Source organism: Taudactylus pleione, unplaced genomic scaffold (assembly GCF_031769625.1).
Source record: "Taudactylus pleione unplaced genomic scaffold, aTauple2 ptg000201l, whole genome shotgun sequence".
Lineage (NCBI taxonomy): Eukaryota > Metazoa > Chordata > Amphibia > Anura > Myobatrachidae > Taudactylus > Taudactylus pleione.
Genome location: NW_028284603.1, coordinates 63,321,799 through 63,341,874, shown reverse-complemented (window position 1 = coordinate 63,341,874; position 20,076 = coordinate 63,321,799). Strand labels below are relative to the sequence as shown.

At 43.5% G+C, this 20,076-nt stretch overlaps 1 protein-coding gene across 1 annotated transcript in view; it reads right to left on the bottom strand.

Annotated features, from left to right (window-relative positions):
* EIF2AK2 (eukaryotic translation initiation factor 2 alpha kinase 2) overlaps positions 1-20,076 on the bottom strand; it is a 131,476-nt gene that overhangs the window by 36,036 nt on the left and 75,364 nt on the right. The window contains exons 11-13 of the mRNA XM_088477658.1: positions 15,421-15,519; positions 7,749-7,880; positions 4,009-4,134 (exon numbers count right to left, since the gene is read on the bottom strand). Coding sequence (XP_088333784.1) covers positions 4,009-4,134; positions 7,749-7,880; positions 15,421-15,519 — 357 coding nt within the window. The remainder of the gene's footprint in view (positions 1-4,008; positions 4,135-7,748; positions 7,881-15,420; positions 15,520-20,076) is intronic.

The following is a 20,076-nucleotide window of genomic DNA, read 5'->3' as shown; positions in this document are numbered from 1 at the left end:
CATTTATATACAATACTTCATTAAGGTTAATGAGACACCTGTAAAGCATTCTTAGTAATCTAATCCTGGATGTGTCTCATGCTTTATACTATAGCTTGTATCTTCAAATGCAACCCTTACAAGATACAGTATATAAAAATGTTTATCTCAAAAACATTATAAAATCATTGTCTGCAGATATATCTAAAGCAGCTCATTTGCATACAAATAAAAAATGAATAATTAATTAAACCATACTTCAGATAGAATATAACAGCACATTTGCATATAAATAATATAACCTATAATAGTGTATGTATATAAAATCAATGAATAAAAAAAAATAACTAGGTAATTAATAACTAGTAATAGAAAACATATATATATATATATATATATAGAAACAGTCTATGAAAGACATATATTGTGACATATGTCTAAAAAACACACACATACATGGAAAGCCTGTGTCCATACATGTGTGTAAAAAACCTAGGAGGATGGCATCTTATTTGTTATCTTCAGTATAATCAAAATATGCATATACATAAAGCTATGGAACATAAAATCTATTTAAACATATATCCCAAAGCAACATTATAGTTATAGTCTCATGGTTGTTAAATCCATTTGATCGATATACAATTAGGCAAATTTTTTTTTTAAATTTAGTTATATATTCTCCTATACATTTTTCTCCTCCGACTGAGGAATAAACTAAGGAACCAATGGAAAACAAAGAATCCCCACAAAATATACACATATATGGACACATATATACATACACACACATATTTATATATCATCTACTATATATATATATATATACATACACACACACATATACATACATACACATATACATACATACACATATGCATACATACACGCGTACACACATGCACACAGATGTACATTCCAACCCCACCCACGATGACACAGAATATAAGAAACAATGACCATCCATGGTTGAATCATTAACCCAATCAAATTAACGCAACATAAGGAATAAACACAGATGCACCGAAGGTCATCTGCCTTATCCTATTATAAGAAAAGACACCTGAAAATATCTGAACTACATTTGATATACAGGTTGAGTCTCCCATATCCAAAGTGCTTGGGACCAGGGGTATTTTGGATAATGGAATATTCCATATTTTGGAAACAGATGGATGCATTTTACATTATTAAAGTGCACATTATAAGCCCTGGAGGGATAATATCCCAAAAGGACAACTGATGAGGCTCAAGAGGAATTGTAGTTTAGAATCCACATTTAAAACTCAAGCCAAGGAAATGTTGAAAAACTTTTCTGATAGGGACTATCCTGTTTTATTATTATAAAAAGTATTTTCAGATGTTCTGTATGCCAAATGACAAGGGGGGACTTATTAAGGCCATCTCATAAGAAAAGTACACTTAACCCCAAAATAAATACTTGTTCTGATATTAAAAATGAAGAAATTCCATATGTATGTAAATTTAATAAATTAGCATACCAAATTAAAAATCTTATTAAAAGAAATTATCCTATGTTGAGGAGAGACCCTATTCTGAGAGATATCATTGGGGATAATCCAGTTGTCATTTTTGAGAAAAATAGAAATTTAAGGAACATCCTGGCCCCCAGCTTTCTTAAATCAGAGAAGACTAACAATGATTTAGGGTGTACAACTTGGCTCCCCAATCCACCTATAGGTTTCTACAATTGCGGTAGGTCACGATGTATCATGTGCACACATGCTAAAAATAAAACAAAAAAAGTATTTCTGCCATTTTCAAAGAAAGACTACAGAATTTATCAATTGTAAAACCCAGTACGTGATTTATTTATTACAATGTAGTTGCAACTTGTTATATGTAGGACGAACTATCAGAAATCTTAAAGTTAGGTTTGGTGAGCATAGAAGAAATATCCTCAACAAAGTCATGACACATAGTGTTTCCCGTAATTTTACTCTTTGCCATAATAGTAATCTGGATTGTTCCATCACTGATATAGAACACATTAAAACAGACAAGCAGAGGAGGTGATAGATATAAACAGATGGGCAGGAGAGGGGTATATTGGATCCATGAATTCAATTGCCTTTACCCTGATGGTTTAAATGAGACACTTGACCTCAATGAAGTACTGTGATTTTTAAGGGTCTGGTCTATCCTCCATCAGGTTTTGATATTTTTTTTTCTATTTTTTCTATATTTTCTCTATTTTTATTATTATTTCATTTTTTTAATTATCCTTTTTTTGTGTCCCCTCCTCCTTTTTTTGTTGCTGTTGTTTCTCTACGCAGGGCAGTTCCCCATCATCAGGCTGTGTGACCAAAGGTGCCAGGCTGTTTTAGTGGGATAACATCTCTGCCTGCATGCAGAATTGTATCTTTTGACTAATTTTAAAGAGACACATGTATAAATAACGGTACCATTCCAAATATGTAATTGGACATGTCATGGCCTATTGAAAGCAACTACTGTATAATAACCTTGTATACCAAATGTAGGTATAGTTTGTAGGCTTATAATGTGCACTTTAATAATGTAAAATGCATCCACCTGTTTCCAAAATATGGAATATTCCGTTATCCAAAATACCCCTGGTCCCAAGCATTTTGGATATGGGAGACTCAACCTGTATACTAAATGTAGTTCAGATATTTTCAGGTGTCTTTTCCTATAATAGGATAAGGCAGATGACCTTCGTGCATCTGTGTTTATTCCTTATGTTGCGTCATTCTGATTGAGTTAATGATTCAACCATGGATGGTCATTGTTTGTTACTGTCTGCATCATTGTGGGTGGGGTTGGAATGTACATCTGTGTGCATGTGTGTATGTATGTATATGTGTGTGTATATATACTGTATAATATATATATATATATATGTGTGTGTATATATGTGTATATTTTGTGGGGATTCTCTGTTTTCCATTAGTTCCTTAGTATACTCCTCAGTCGGAGGAGAAAAATGTATAGGAGAATATATAACAAAATAAATTAAAATAATTTGCCTAATTGTATGGGGATCAAATGGATTTATCAACCTACATTTATCAACCTACATTATGCATGATTATGTATAAATCTTTATTATTATTTTTTTTTTTTTAACTTTTTTATCATATATATTCATTATTTTGTATTGATCAGTTTATTAAATTATTAACAGCACATTTGCATTTTTTATATTCATTTTTACTGATTCATTTATTTATTAATTTATTGTAGTGATGTGTACATTGGATTAGTTCCACACCAACTAATAAGGGATTAAGAGATTCTTCCCAGCGCTGTGTTTTTTGGATATTGATTTGGGTCTTTTGCTGGCAACTTTTATGACAGCAGCTAGGTGTATCTGTTGCTCTATATTTAATTTAAACCTCAATTTTACATATTGGTTTCCATAGCACCATAGGTTATTTTCTTTCTTTTGTTGCCTTTTACATTCCACTGACAAAGGGAAAACACTGGGCTGTTCTGAGATATAAATAATATTTAAAAGGCACGAACTAAAGAATATGTTTAATTTTCAAGTTACAGATTACAACTTCTATGGGACTTCCTGCTGGTTGCTACGGGAAAAGTGTTTCCTCTGTCACGCACTGTATATACCAGACTGTTACCCTGACCTTAGAAGGTAAAGTGGAATGTAATTCAGTTAAAAAGACATATTCTCTATTCATCAAAAACATATCCCTATCACATAGATTTCAGATAATACAATGTATCCAGATCGATAATTCATACATTTTGTTTTTAAATATTCAAATGGGGCACAAAAATACACAATGGGCTTATGTAATAAATAAATGAAATAGCCTGCAAGATGCATGCGTAATTCCTTATTTTTAAAATGATAATAATTTAAAAGGCAAAACCAACCTGGTTTTGCTTTTTAAATTATTGCCTCTTTAAAAATTCAGGCATAGTCATCTAATTGCGGCCGTGCCTTTATCTCGCAGGCTATAACAAAAGGCCCAGTATCTTATTTAATCAAGGAAATAAAAGGGAAATAAAATTAAGGTTTACCTGGAATAACTACTACAGCTCTCGCTGCTGTCTGAGAAATCCCCCTGTTCCAACCAAGCAGTGAAGTAACGCACAATGTTTTTATGTACAAGGCTAGCCAATGCCTTTACTTCTGCTAAATATTTTCTGTGCAAAGGATAAATATAGAACTTAGTGTAACAATGCCATCATAAATACTATAATAGTAAACAAAAAATAATCCATTTGTTAAAAGTGAGGTAAAATAAACATCAACATATTCAAAGAACAGAGGACAAGAAGTACCAACACTATTCTACTCCCTCTGTAACCAACACTTCCATCATTTTGTTGATGATATTGTACTAGACCAAGGGGTATATTTACTAAAGTGCGGGTTTTTAGAAGTGGAGATGTTGCCAATAGCAACCAATCAGATTCTAGCTATTATCTTCTAGAAGGTGCTAGATAAATATAAAGTACAATCTGATTGGTTGCTATGGGCAACATCTCCACTTCTAAAAACCTGTACTTTTTAAATATACCCCCAAAATGTATGTTTCCCACTATGACTTTGCTATCACATTTGAACAATCAAGAATATTTTACAACTTTGTACTTTTTAATTGATCTGCTTTCCTTGTATTTTAAATCCTTTTCCAATCGTGGAAAATTGCATGGCCGTCACAGATGCTAAAAAGAGGCCAGGAAATCTCCGTCAGTGATCCTGGCTGCGTCACTCCCCCACAACAGCGGCAAAACACCTCCGTTTCGGAAATTGGAGGCCATCGTTGCCCCCTCCCCGCCCTGAAACAACAGCACACTCTCAATCACTTCTGTCAAACTGCGAGCGATATCGCAGGCCCGTACTGCACATGCGCAGTGTTGCGTTAACAGATCTATGTTATTCTGAGTCCTGCGTAAGGTAAAGGGAAGCCAGTTTCTGATTAATCTCTTGCATCTAACATGAGGTTTGTGCAAGCAGGACTGAAACGATGATTTTTTGTCACCCAGAGCAAGGCCATAATTTGGAGCCCCCCAAAAAAATACAGCATAGAGGACGAAAAGGGTGTGTGGTTTTGTGACACAGTAATGCCCCTTATAACACATTATGCCACACATTAATGACCCTTGTAACACATTATGCCACAGTAATGCCCCATATACATTATGCCACACAGAAATACCCCTTATACATTATGCCACAGTAATGCCCCTCATACATTTATGTCACAGTAATGCCCCATTTACATTATGCCACTGTAAAGCCTCTTTTACATTAAGCCACAGTAAGGCCTCATCTCCCTTCTCTTACCTTGCCAGGGCCGTGTGGTGGGTGAGCTCGGGGTGGCGTAGGACGGGGCTTCCACACGCTGAGGAACTGTCTGTACAGCCATTATTGTAATGTGGCGCCGCACGGGAACCAATTGGAGCTCACGGACCAGCAGCCTTTGCTGATTGGCTGCTGGTCTGCGAGCACTGATCGGCACCACATTAGACTGAAACCCACAAGAGCTGCAACCTAGCCTCCCTGCAACCTCTCCCCGGCACCCCCTGAAGTCTGGCAAACGGGTCACGTGCCCCCTTAACCCCCTAGTTGCGGACCTGTTGCAAGTACAGATACTTATGATGACTGTTGCGACAGCCGGCATGGATTCAATGGGCGGCCCGGGTTTACACTTGCACAAGTATGAACCCCCGCATTAGCTGAACGGATACTGGCATTAGAATAAGGTAGTAGATCAGGCTTCCGTGACTGCCCGGATCTACAGTCAATGTAATGTAATGATGTAACAGGTTACATTTTATTAATAGAAATTCACAATTAAAGTTTATATATGTAACACGATGGAAGTGATTTTTAGCTTATTGTAATACAAGATTTTACTGTATCTCTCTCACATTAAATAACAAGTCAATTATAATGAACATGTTAACACACATATGCCAGTGTGTATGAGTTACTGGGTTGTGAATGTATGTTTGAAAGACAATGTTGTACTAAACATACAGTAGACTAGATAAGACAACCTAAATTGTTTATTGGTTCTTGTCTTATATGCACAAATACAGCTTTCTAATATTAGCTTTTACATTTACTTGTATCAACAGAAAATGAGCAATTTTATCAGTAATGTAACAAAGTTCACCTCTCTATAAGATGGGCCAGCTTCTCCAGCATCAGTCATCCCACCTACAGGAAAAGCACCTGTATAAGCCCTAAGCTCCACTCCAGCTCCATCCAAAATGGCTGACTATAAACCCATGTTATATTTTCCCTTAGGGGAGATTTGTCACATCTTGGTGAGTGATAAAGTACCAACCAATCAGCTTCTAACTGCCACTTTACAGGCTGTGCTAGAAAAATGACACAAGCTGTTTGGTCGTTACTTAATCTCTCTCCACTTTATCTTTCTCCAAGATTTGATAAATATCCCCCTGAATCTGACAACTCTCTCCTTTCCTATTTACAGCTGAGGTGTTCTGTTGACTTTTCTGACACCAGCCAGCAGTAGGAGAGCAAAAACTTCTCTAAACACATGATAAGTCCCACATCAGATATCAAAACTCCCCCTCCTCGCAGCCGCCGCTGTGTGTGTACGGGCGGTCGGCACCGATGGACAGATATGTCTGCAGACATATCTGTCCATTGGCTGTGCAGCCCAGCCAATGCGATATGTCGGTGAACGCCGGCGTTCACCGACATATCGCGGGTATACACTGCCCGTCGGGCAGCAGATACATTGGCCGATCAATTGATCGACCAATTTATCTGTCAGTGTGTACCCAGCTTTAGATCTCACCTAGAAGTTTTATTATTGACATACTTGCCGACTCTCCCTGAATGTCAGGAAGACTCCCTAAAATAGTAGCAATCTTCCTGAAAAGTGTAGCAATTTGCTTGGTTGCAGCTTACCCCCATTATGTAGCTGATATATACTTAGAAAACAATAAATAAATCAGTAATATATACATTCAAATGGGATCATCAGTGCAATGTCCCTGCATTGGTTTTAAGTCACAATGATCCTTATGGCTACATGCATTTTCATATACGGTTTCTCATGGCAACTTTTATGGAACCACTTGTAAAACACAATACATGAACAAGCCCTGAAAAGTATCAGTATGTTTTCATCTACAAGTAGATCTGAAGCTACGTACACTGGATGATATTGTAAACGATAACAATATCGTTCAACCATTCGCAATATCGTCCAGTGTGTATGCAAGCTATCATTAACGATGCGCGCTCACGCAGATCGTTAACGATATCTTTCATCGTTTCAACATGCAGGCCAACCTGATCTTATCGTCAGGTTGTACATGTTCAGGTATGCTGCCGGTGACGTCATTGAACGATATCGTTCAGTGTATAGGCTCAATGTCGTTAGCGACATTGAACCCGGCAAACACTTAACGATTCGCTCCATGAGCGATATCTATAAGTGTGTATGTGCCTTTACATGCAAAGCTCATAGGTGTAGCTTTCACAATCTCCCTGAAATGCTTTTTCAAAAGTAGACTAGTATGGTTAACACATCCAGACTAAAATCATACTGGTGTATTTAATTGAATGATTTTGGGTACATGCCTGTACCTATCTCAACAGCCGCATATACACCTCTTATTTACTTGTTCCGTGTTCATTTTCTATGTTCTGCACTGCACAGATTTGTGCCAAACAGACGATGATGATGATGATGATGATGATGATTGGATTACATTAATAATATTTCAATAAAATGCAGAACTATTAAATACTGTTGTACAATACTTACTTTTTTGTCACACGTACTATTTTCACAGCATAATAGGCATCATCCATACGTTTATAAGCTTTCACCACTTCTCCATATGCTCCTCTGCCAATTCTAGTGTTGTTGGTATACTCATTATGAAAGCTAGGAAAACTTAAATGACAGTTACTTATTAGCTTTTAATAGTGACAAAAACATTTTATTAATTAAAAAAGTTTAAAAGTGTAATCAACAATGCTGTACACGTTAAGCAATACACAACTACATAGCATTGCAACACTAACATTTGAGATATAGTTATATAGATATCATTTTATTTGTAGAAGCAGTATTCATAGGTCATGAAAAGATATATTTCTCAATACAAAGTATCTGTAACATAATATTAAGCAAAGAACAAACTGTAGACACGGTAGGGGCTGAGAAACCTGCTCAGAAAGGATTAATGTTTTTATACTGATGCTATATCTAACGTCAATTTGTGACTGTTACCAAATTCAATTTGAAGACAATGTACTGTATAGAATCTATCTACAGAATCTGTAATTGAATGCTTTCATATTCTGCAAATATAAGTCCCCATATATCTAGATAAGTTACAGTAAAGCTGGCCATACACTGATAATCTTTCAAATCAGGCCGATTAACAACTGTACTGAATGATTGTCTTAAGGGTATGGACATGAACGATAATTGGCAAATGCTGTCATGATCTCTTGATTTCATTTTCTAGCATGTTGGATCTGCCAGACCATTTTTCTGAAGATATTTTTAAATTGTATAAGCGCATGGCAAATATGTCAAGTGTATTGCAATTTCCAATGATGTGGACGATTCTCTTTGTAAGATGGACATATGTAAGTGTCTGCCCTAGTTCAAAAGTATTGATTAAGTAAATAACTAAATAACAGAGCTTCCAAACTGGGGAAAAACCTAATGTAGAGTTCCCCCTTCTTTTAGGGCAGCCAGCACTAGGCTTTACCAGCCATGGCTGGTGGAACCATGAAGGGGTCCTTTAATATTTCTAAATAGTCATTGTTTGTAGTAGGGTCAACATCAGGCATGTCAAACATGCGGCCCAAATTAAACTTTTATGTGGCCTGAAAATGTGGGCCCAAATAATAAGAGATATGGTAAGAGCTTACCCTTGTTATCCCTATTTCTACGAAGTCCATAGGGTTCCACAGGAACCTTGGGGTATAGGTGATGACGTCAGGCATCAGGCACCACAGAGTTAAGTTTTTCATACTCCCAGGATGCATTGGGGTCCCTCTCCTATACCACGCCCCCGAGCCCCAGGCAATCAGTTACGTCACAAGCCATAAGCCGGAGGAGGACAAAAGAGAGAGAAGAAAGATATGGAACACACAAGAAATCACATTCTCACCAGAGGAGACGAAAAAAACGGTGACCAGAGCAAAAAGCCCATCTGCAGTACAGGTGCGACAGGGCGGGAGTCCTGTGGAACCCTATGGACTTCGTAGAAATAGAGATAACAAGGGTAAGTTCTTACCATATCTCTTATTTTATACTTCAGGGTCCATAGGGTATCCATAGGATACCTTGGGGATGTCCCAAAGCAGTATCCTGTAAGGGTGGGGACGCTCCTGTGCTGAAAGGAGAATCCGCCGCCTGAAGAAAGCATCCTGAGAGGCGTAGGTATCAAAGGCATAATACCGTATGAAAGTATGGACAGATGATAAACGTGCCTGCCTTGCAAAGATGGACCGCTGAGGCGCCACGTCGAGCTGCCCACGAAGGACCCACAGACCTTGTGGAATGAGCCCTAACAGAAGATGGAACAGGAAGGCCTTCATGAACATAAGCTTCAGAAATAGCCAGGCGAATCCATCCTGCCAACGTTTGCTTAGTGGCAGGCAAACCCTTCTTCTGGAAGCCATAAAGGACAAACAAAGAGTCCGACTTCCTAAAAGAAGCAGTGCGGTCAACATAACGTTTTAAGGCCCGCACCACATCCAAGGTGGCCTCACCAACCGAAAGGTCCGGTGAAGTAAAGGCCGGCACAATATTTTCCTCGTTGATATAGAAACTAGATACCACCTTCGGGCGAAGACCAGGGCGAGTGCGAAGCACAGCCCTGTTTCTATGAAAAATGAGAAATGGAGGTCGACATGATAGAGCCCCCAATTCTGAGACCCTTCTGGCTGAAGCAATGGCCAGAAGAAACACTGTTTTAAGGGTAAGCCATTTCAAATCCACTGAGCCCAGTGGTTCAAATGGCAGTCCTTGAAGAGCTCTAAGGACCACAGCCAAATCCCATGGCGCCACAGGTGGAACATAGGGAGGCTGAATACGCAGTACACCTTGCATAAAAGTACGGACATCAGGAAGTGTAGCAATCCTACGATGGAACCATATAGATGGGGCAGACACCTGCACCTTCAGAGAAGCAAGGCGAAGACCTTGATCTAAACCTGCCTGTGGGAAAGCCAGCACCCTGGATAACCGAAAGACCCGAGGAGCATAGACTCTTGGGTGACACCACTGAAAGAAAGCCCACCATATCCGATGGTAAATGCTGGCAGATGAAGGCTTCTGAGCTCGTAACATGGTGTTAACCACAGAGCTGGAAAACCCTCTGGACCTCAAGAGGGCAGTCTCAATAGCCACGCCGTCAAAGACAGCCGACCCAGGTCCGGATGATGACAAGGATCCTGAGATAACAAGTCCGTACGTTGAGGCAACAGCATCGGAGTGTCCACTGAGAAACTCTGAAGGTCTGAGTACCAGTGCCGTCTGGGCCACGCTGGAGCTATCAGTAGGAGCGTGCCGCCTTCTTGCTTGAATTTGTGTATCACTCAAGGAAGAAGGGAGAACGGAGGGAAGAGGTACGCATACTGGAAGGTCCAACTGACCGACAGGGCGTCCACTAGATAAGCTTTTGCATCTCTTGTTCTTGACCCGAACACCGGCAGTTTGTTGTTGTGTTGGGAGGCCATGAGCTCTATCTCCGGTAGGCCCCACTTGTTCACCAGTAGCTGAAACACCTCCTGGTGAAGAGACCACTCTCCTGGATGCACGTCCTGATGGCTAAGAAAGTCTGATTCCCAGTTGAGGACTCCTGGTATGAACACTGCCGATATTGCAGTGAGATGTCTTTTCCGCCCAAGCTAGAATGCGGGACACTTCTGTCAGAGCCGCCTGACTGCGGGTCCCTCCTTGGTGGTTTATATAAGCCACCGTGGTGGCATTGTCTGACTGAACCTGCATGGCCCTCCCGTGCAGGACCTGTCTTGGCTGCCAGAGAGCCTTGAACACTGCCCGAAGTTCCAATATGTTTATTGGAAGAGCAGCTTCTGACAGCGTCCACCTTCCCTGGAAGAATTGAGGACCCGTCACTGCTCCCCAGCCTCGGAGACTGACATCCGTCGTCAGAAGGACCCAGTCTGCAATCCAAAAGGGGCGCCCCCTGTTCAGGTGAGTAGTCTGCAGCCACCAGGCCAGAGACAGACGTAGCTCCGACGGAAGCACCATTGTATGTGACTTTATCCACTGGGGCAACCCATTCCATCTGGAGAGGATCAACTTCTGCAGAGGTCTGGAGTGGAACTGGGCAAACTCCACCATGTCGATCATTGACACCATGAAACCCAGTAACCTCATCGCCAACTGAATAGACACCCGGCAACTCCGCAGGCAAATGCGAACTTAGTGATCAGTTTGAGATTGCAGTGGTTGCTTATGCAGCTGTAATGATGACTCCCCCTGTAATACGTCCGACATGTGTTGCACCATAGTGGACAGGGAGCTAACCCACGCAGGCTCTTGAGTGACCTGGGGGGGCGAAAGTGGAAGACTCTGGGGTACCACTAACTGTCTAGGAAAACCCTGTATGGGGGACGATACCATTTACTGCTGTGAAAACCCCATCTGGGGCAAAGCAGGGGGCGTCGCTAGTTGTCCCACCAGGGTTGTAAGCGCCTTAGTGAAACAAGCCCAGGGAGGTTCCTGCACAGGTGCAGAGACAGTCTAGGGCGTGAGAGGAGAAAACACGCCTTACATAATCCTTCAGAGTGTCCATCACCCTCCACCAATTGTACATGACATACGGTACATTTTGGATGCAGGGGAAAATCACGATCACTGTCAGACAGGAGGAGTGACACTTAAAAAATGTATGTGACACAGCTCACAGACAACACAGTAGTAGTGAGGTATAACCCTCCTGCGACACCGCACCGCAAGGGCTTTAGCAGAGAAGAACAGGGATATGTAAAAAGGCTGACAGACAGAAATACAGTACAGGCAGCAGCGCTAGCATAAAGTCACATACAATGCAGAATTCAACCCTGCACTATTAGCGCTGAGCTCAACTACCCAGACACAGAGTCTGGTAGTAAACAGCACTACATACTCTGACATGCTACTGCGGAGGAGAGGTATGCAGGGGGGACCCGGACCACGATGCCAGCGTTCAGCTCCAGCGTTTGCCACATGTAAAAAGATGGCCGCCGAGGAGCAGAGAGGAGGCGGAGTCCGAGGGAGGAGCGACTGCACTGGCTCAGACCACTGTGGAGAGGCCGTGTGCAGCGGGGGAGGTGCCGGCTGCTGTGCAGGGAAGGCGCGCTCCCCTGGCCTGCATTTAACCCCTGGGATGCCAGAGCGTTTCTGCAACGCCGCGGCCCGCTGTCCCGGGGGGGGGGGGTAGTGGAAGCGCAAGTGCAGTACCTGGCTGCACGCTGTGGCCAGTCCCCAGGGAGCCCCCTGCCTGGGGACTCAGGACTGTATAGGAGAGAGACCCCAGTACATCCTGGGAGGATGAAAAACTTAACACTGTGGTGCCCGATGCCTGACGTCATCACCTATACCCCAAGGTATCCTGTGGATACCGTATGGACCCTGAAGAAGAAATATATATTATGTAGAGCCGCCCTACATTCATCCCCTGCCGCGATCGGAGCTCAGCTCCGATCTGGCAGTGTTACTGCATTCCCAAAAACATGGCCGATGGGGGAGCTGCGGCAGCATCTCCCATAAGCTTTTGCTGAGCCATCAGTCACCACTAAGGGTCCCATCCGCAGCTCGCTTACAACCTGTGCAAACGTTGCGCTGTGCACCATTGTGAGGAAGAGAGGAGAACGCCGGCAGGAGAGGAGACGTGAACTTAACAAAGGAAAAAATGTAAGTGCGCGGGCAGGCAGTCGCAGTGTGATCTCTGAGGGGGAAAGTGTGATGGTGCAGCGTGAGGGGAGGCAGTGGGATTTGTACTGGTGTGATGGTGCAGTGGATCTGTGAGGGGAGGGGAGTACTGGTGTGATGATGCAGTGGGTTCTGTAAGGGGGTGTATTGGTGTGATGTTGCAGTGGGATCTGTGAGGTGGTATACTGGTTTGATGATGCAGTGGGATCTGTGAGGGAGAGTACTGGTGTGATGGTGCAGTGTGATCTGTGAGGGGGTATACTGGTGTGATGATGCGGTGGGATCTGTGAGGGGAAGTACTGGTGTGATGGTGCAGTGGGATCTGTGAGGGGGTATAGTTGTGTGATGATGCGGTGGGATCTGTGAGGGGGAGTACTGGTGTGATGGTGCAGTGGGATCTGTGAGGGGGTATAGTGGTGTGATGATGTGGTGGGATCTGTGAGGGGGAGTACTGGTGTGATGATGCGGTGGGATCTGTGAGCGAGAGTAATGGTGTGGTGCAGTGTGATCTGTGAGGTGGTATACTGGTTTGATGATGCAGTGGGATCTGTGAGGGGGTGTACTGGTTTGATGATGCAGTGGGATCTGTGAGGGAGAGTACTGGTGTGATGGTGCAGTGGGATCTGTGAGGGGGTATAGTGGTGTGATGATGTGGTGGGATCTGTGAGGGGGTATACTGGTGTGATGATGCGGTGGGATCTGTGAGGGGAAGTACTGGTGTGATGGTGCAGTGGGATCTGTGAGGGAGTATAGTGGTGTGATGATGCGGTGGGATCTGTGAGGGGGAGTACTGGTGTGATGGTGCAGTGGGATCTGTGAGGGGGTATAGTGGTGTGATGATGTGGTGGGATCTGTGAGGGGGAGTACTGGTGTGATGATGCGGTGGGATCTGTGAGGGAGAGTAATGGTGTGGTGCAGTGTGATCTGTGAGGTGGTATACTGGTTTGATGATGCAGTGGGATCTGTGAGGGGGTGTACTGGTTTGATGATGCAGTGGGATCTGTGAGGGGGTGTACTGGTGTGATGATGCGGTGGGATCTGTGAGGGAGAGTAATGGTGTGATGGTGCAGTGTGATCTGTGAGGGGGTATACTGGTGTGATGGTGCAGTGTGATCTGTGAGGGGGTATACTGGTGTGATGATGCGGTGGGATCTGTGAGGAGAAGTACTGGTGTGATGGTGCAGTGGGATCTGTGAGGGGGTATAGTGGTGTGATGATGTGGTGGGATCTGTGAGGGGGAGTACTGGTGTGATGGTGCAGTGTGATCTGCATATAAGACTTTTTTTTTCTTGCGGCCCACACTCTCTTAGACCTTGAATATTTGGTCCGGTTGGTATTTTGAGTTTGACATGCCTGGTCTACATAATCACAAGATGGTTTAGAGAGTGTCTGTGGCTATTGCTGCAGCATTCTTACCCATTATATTCTCAGAGTTATGAGATGCTTGTAGTGTTTACCTTTCATAACTCCTTGTATGACATAGAAGGCCTCAACGTGATTGTCAGGAATAATTAGCTTCCGTTTTGGTACTAACATATGATGGACTGTATACGGTCACTTGGGTCACTTCCCCAAAGGATTACAGGTTCCTCGTTATTCAGGAGAGGTGGATTGTATATTATAAGGAGTTCCTATTCTTTATCATAGTATTTTTGAGAAGACTTAACTAACCAATGTGTGACCAACATAATGATTTTTGAGATATCAGATTTCAATCCTGACATAGGTTGTTATATCTAATAAGTGCAATATGCTATACTCAACTGGAATGAGGTTTTGGATAGCCATACCAGTTATTAAATAGGGTTGTCTAATCAAGTGTAATCTTTTTTGGTTAATGGGTATGAATCTAACGTAATAATTGTATCCAATGATGTTATGTATTCTAATACATTGATTAAATAACTTTTTACATCACATTGGTTTTTTTTATCACTAAAGAAGACATGACCTTGGAAGTAAAGGACAAGTTTAACAATATCCTTTACTTCCAAGGTCATGCACTGCTTTACTCAGAAGATAACAATTTATCCTACCCCAGCTTGACCTGCCATGCAAACTATCAGTCTCCATTCTTCTTCTAGTCTGTGGATTTAAGGGGGTCAGCAGAAAACGAAGGATGAAAACTTTAGCGTTTCTCTTTACTAAACTTGTAGCTGCTATTATATCACTGCCAGACTCATCAGAGCCCCCTGAAATCTTTGGTCTATTGGCCACAAGGGAACAGGCAATTGAAACTCAGCTATGCAAGCTTACATGGCTGAGGAGCTGAGCCAAAGATGGAGTTAAAAGTAACATTTTGACAAATTAAACTCCAGTGTATAAATATTTTTCTTATTGTAGAACACTTCTGTTCCCTATGTTCAAGTACCGTGTGCAGCAAGGAGATATATACTTCTAGAAAACAGATGCAATCACTTCCTTGCAGTATACTAAAGAAACTTGGTACATGAAAAAGTGAAGAAAAAAAATACATCTCTGGTTTAGCATAAGAAGGTCTATGATATAGGTTTGTGCTACTCTCTTAACTCACGCAGAGGATGGCGACAGTGATTCAACTTCCGTTTTATCTTCAGTGGCCACTTCATTTGCTGGCTTGCACTTTGCGAAATTAGGTGCTAATTCAGTTCGTCTGCAAACAAAAAACAGGATTTTGATACTTATTGATAAATCAATTTCTCTGATTCCACAGGGGACACTGGAGCTCAAGACACTGTGTATAGACGGTGGTACAGTAGAGCCTGGCACTTTAAATTAATTTAGAAGTGAGGCTGGATTCTCCCTCTCTATACCCCATCAGCCCCAGTTAGAGAAACTGAGCCCGAGAGAAGACGGAGAGCAAGACAACAGAGAAAGACAACAGGAAGGAGGAACCCACACATAAGCAGTCCAAGACCGAAGAGAAGAAAAATAATTTAACAAACTGCAGACAAACAACATGAAGTCACACAATCAGAACAGAACGACTGCAACAGAACAACAGCAGGTAAAGCAGCGCTGGGCGGGCGTCCAGTGTCCCCTTTGGAATTGGAGAAATGGATTTATTGGTAAGTACCAAAATCCTGTTTTCTTCTTCATCCACTAGGGGACACTGGAGCTCAAGACAATGTGGATGTCCCAAAGCTTGCGGGGTGAGAGAGTGCTGAGAAACCTGCAAAACCTGGCAGACAAAACTTTAATAAAAGGCCGCAAAGGTGTAGAAACAGTAAAACTGAGCAAAGGTGTGTACCATGGACTAAGTAGCCGCACAGCAGAGCTGCGAGTCAGAAGCACTGCAGCACTCAGTCCAAGATGTTCCCACCAAGCGCATAGAGTGCGCCAAAATGGAAACAGGTGGACGATGAGCACTGGCCACATAAGCCTGACGGTTAGTCAGACAGATCCATCTGGCAAACATCAGCTTAGACACAGGCCACCTGCACCCTGCAGCATCATAGAGCACAAAAAGGGCATACAATTCGCACAATGCCTCTGTTCGGGCAACATAGACTCAGAGAGCCCAAACTACATCCAAAGAATGGGAAGAACCTCAGTCATCAGACAAGACAGGGACTACAATCGGCTGATTGATTTATGGGGCAGACTAGATGGGCCAAGTGGTTCTAATCTGCCGTCAAATTCTATGTTTCTATGATTGATGTGGAAGGCTGAAACCACCTTTAGCAGAAAAGGCGGTAGATCAGGTAAGGAGTGCGGCAAGATAATGCCCCAAGCTTGGACACCCGCCAGGCCAAAGATAACAGGAGAATTGACTTCCAGGAGAAGTACTTGAGATACACCTCCTCTAGAGGCTCAAAAACAGCTGCTTGGAGGAAAGCTAAGCTCCCAAGTAGGCAGAACAAAAGGTGGTAGGACCCAAAGAACTTGCTGAAGGAATGTCTGAACCTCTAGAAGCAGGGCCAAATGAAGAAGATGGACAAGGCAAACAAGTGTACCGATCCTAGGCACAGCCCAGCATCCAGCCGCCTTGAAGAAAAAGGAGCGGACAGGGAAGATGGAAAGAAGAAGTGGGAAGACCACGACCTTCACACCACGCCACGTACGACATCCATATACGATGGTAGTGGGTGGATGTCACTGGCTTCCAAGCACAAAGCTAGTGGGAACCACTGCTTCTGGAATACCTTTGCGTCTTAAGATTGCGGCTTCAACTGCCATGCCGTTAAATGCAGCCATTGTAAGGCGGGGTACACGAACTGACTTGCTAAAGAATATCCAAGCATAGAGGTAACAGCTACGGATTGTCTGCAAGACGTAGTAGGAGTTCCGAGTACCATGGCCGATGAGGACAACCCGGAGACACCAGGATGACTGTGGCGACTGAGATAGTCGCCATGATATCCTGGCGACTGAGATAATCCGCCTCCATCACCTCAACGTGTCACTCTGCCCACTGTAGTATGCGGCTGGATTTGCATATGGCCATGGGACCTTGCGTTCCCCATTGTCGATTTATGTACACCATGATCGTGGTGTTGTCCAAACTGCACCCAAATGGGCAGTCCCATCAAAAAGGGAGATGCTGCTAGAAGGACATTGTAATCCGCCATGAGCTCTAGAAAGTTGAATGGTAGGAGGGTCTCCTGGCGTGACCAGCGGCCCTGAAATTAACTGTCCAATACCACTGCACCACAGCCGCAGAGACTGGCATCCGTAGTCAGAAGAATCCAGTTCCAAATGCGGAAGCGGTGACCCACCAATAGATGGTCGGTCTTGAGCCACCAGAGCAGAGAAATGTAAGTTCCAGGGGACAGACGCACTAGACGGTGCATCTGAAGGTGCTACCCCGACCACTGAGACAAGAGATCCAACTGGAACAGTCTGAAATGGAACCTGCCAAACTGGATGGCCTTGTAGGAGGCCACCATCTTACTCAGAAGGCGAATACAAAGGTGAACGGATGTCTTTTGTGGCCTGAGAACCATTCTGACCAAGGCTTGGATCGCATGAGCCTTGTCTGCTGGAAGAATTACTCGTTGTAGGGAAGTATCCAGAATAATTCCCAGAAACTGAATGCATTGAGATGGCACCAGGTTGGACTTCTGGAAGTTGACGATCCAGTCATGAGAAACTGATGTATGAGTGACACATAATCCAGAGGTTTTTCCACTAACGGAACCTTGATGAGAAGGTCATCTAGGAAAGGGACAATGGTCACTCCCAAAGATCTGAGGTGAGCAATCACTACCGCTATCACCTTGGTAAAAAAAACCTGAAAGCCAACGACAGTCCGAAGGGCAGCGCCCAAAATTGAAAACTGCAGCCTCCAGCCTAGCAATGACCAAGTGTAGGGATTCCATTTTGAACATGTGGAACATTAAATAGTGATTTAACGATTTCAAATTCAAAATAGGCCAGACTGAACCATCCGGCTTCGGAACTACAAACAGATTCAAATAGAATCCCCGAGTTCGTTGGTGCACTGGAATGAATACTTTTGAGGTCAAGAAATTGTTGATCGCCTGCTGCAACACTACCCGTTTCTGCTGTGCAACCGGCAGACCTGTGGTGGAAAAACGAACTGGGGGGAGGAAAAACAAATTATCTTGTATCCATGGGATACAAGATTGTGCACCCAAACATGGAACCAGTCCGGAACCAACCTCCCTGAACTGTAAGAGACTAGCATCCACCGTGGGAGCCCCGAGGTGGAATAGAAGCCCCTCATGCCATAGCCTTGTCGCCAAGCTTAGAGTCCGCACGAAGGGCAGCACTGGGTTGGTGAACCCTGGACCTTCCACCTCTAACTGCCAACAAGGTACCTCTAGCCCGTCCTGGAAACCTGGTGGGGGCCCAAAAGGAAGGCACTTTATTCTTCCTTTCCATAGGGGAAACTGGGACAGTGCTTGGGTATAGGCTGTGCAGACTGTACACCAAACAGTTAAAGTCTTTAACTCCCTAGGCCAGGGGTTCCCAACCACGGTCCTCAAGGCACACTAACAGTCCAGGTTTTAAGGATAGCCATACTTGAGCACAAGTAACTTAATTAGTGCCTCAGTTATTTTGATTAAACCATCTGTGCACAATTATGGATATCACTAAAACCAGGACTGTTAGTGTGCCTTGAGGACCGAGTTGGGAATCACTGCCCTAGGCAGTGCAGCCTCCTTCTTCCCTATACCTCACCCCCAGTCAGGGGAGTTCTTGCTTGGTGCTGGCAGGAGATGCTCAGTTATGCCGATCCACTGGCGCCGGTGGCCGCGGCACTGGTAAAAACATCAATCTCCTTTTTGCTGCCCGTGGCCCAGGAGATCCTTTAGTCCAGCTCTGGACCAAACAGGATATCCCACAGCCCGTTCAGACTCTGCATCTGCCTGCCAGGCCCGAAGACATAGGGAGTGGCAGGAAGCAACTGCTGAGATCTTGGGATATACCTGACCAATATCTCTAAATGCCTCGACCAGGAAAATAGCAGATTCCCGGATATACTCGGCTAGAGGGATAAGATCAGCTCAGGGTGTGTTAGCCTGCAGCCCTACTACCAATTGTTCTGCCCATTTTTAACTACCATGTTTACCCAAGAACTGAAGTGGGTCTGAGTAAAACACCAGCTGCCGAACACATGAACTTGAGGGCAGTTTCCAACTTACGCTCTCAGGTTTCTTTAAAAGTCGTGGCCCCTGAGATAGGCTGTGTAGTCTTCCGAAAAGCCGATGGATCTACTGGTGGAGGAGTTTCCCACTTGACCCTATTTTCTGCGTGGAAAAGGGAAAGGGAAAGAAAACACTTGGACATCTGAAGCTTCTTATCCAGATGTTTCCAAGCAGCAGCCAACTGCTCATGAAATTGGAGAGAAGAAAGGAAAGTACCAGCTAGTCTCTGTTTCTTACTGAATAATGAGAAATCCGGAGACACTGTCGGCTCTGAATCAGATATCTGAAGGACATCACAAACTCAAGAAAAAGGGCTTCAAATGTCCTATGTACCCTTATCTGGCTCCTGCGAGAAATCCTCTATGTCTGATTCTTCAAATAACTCACCATCGTCCTCCTGAGAGGAGTGATCCATGTTCGGATACATCCTCCGACATAAGTACCGGCGGTAGGAGTCTCTTCTTAGATAGGTGTTGTCACATTTGGGCTATGGAGATCCTCTACCGAGGGATTGGAAGTCGAGGTCCCAGGTTGGGAAAGGAACTGGAGGCGAGGGGCCTGGATATATGCCTTCCTCATCCACAAGTACTGGATGT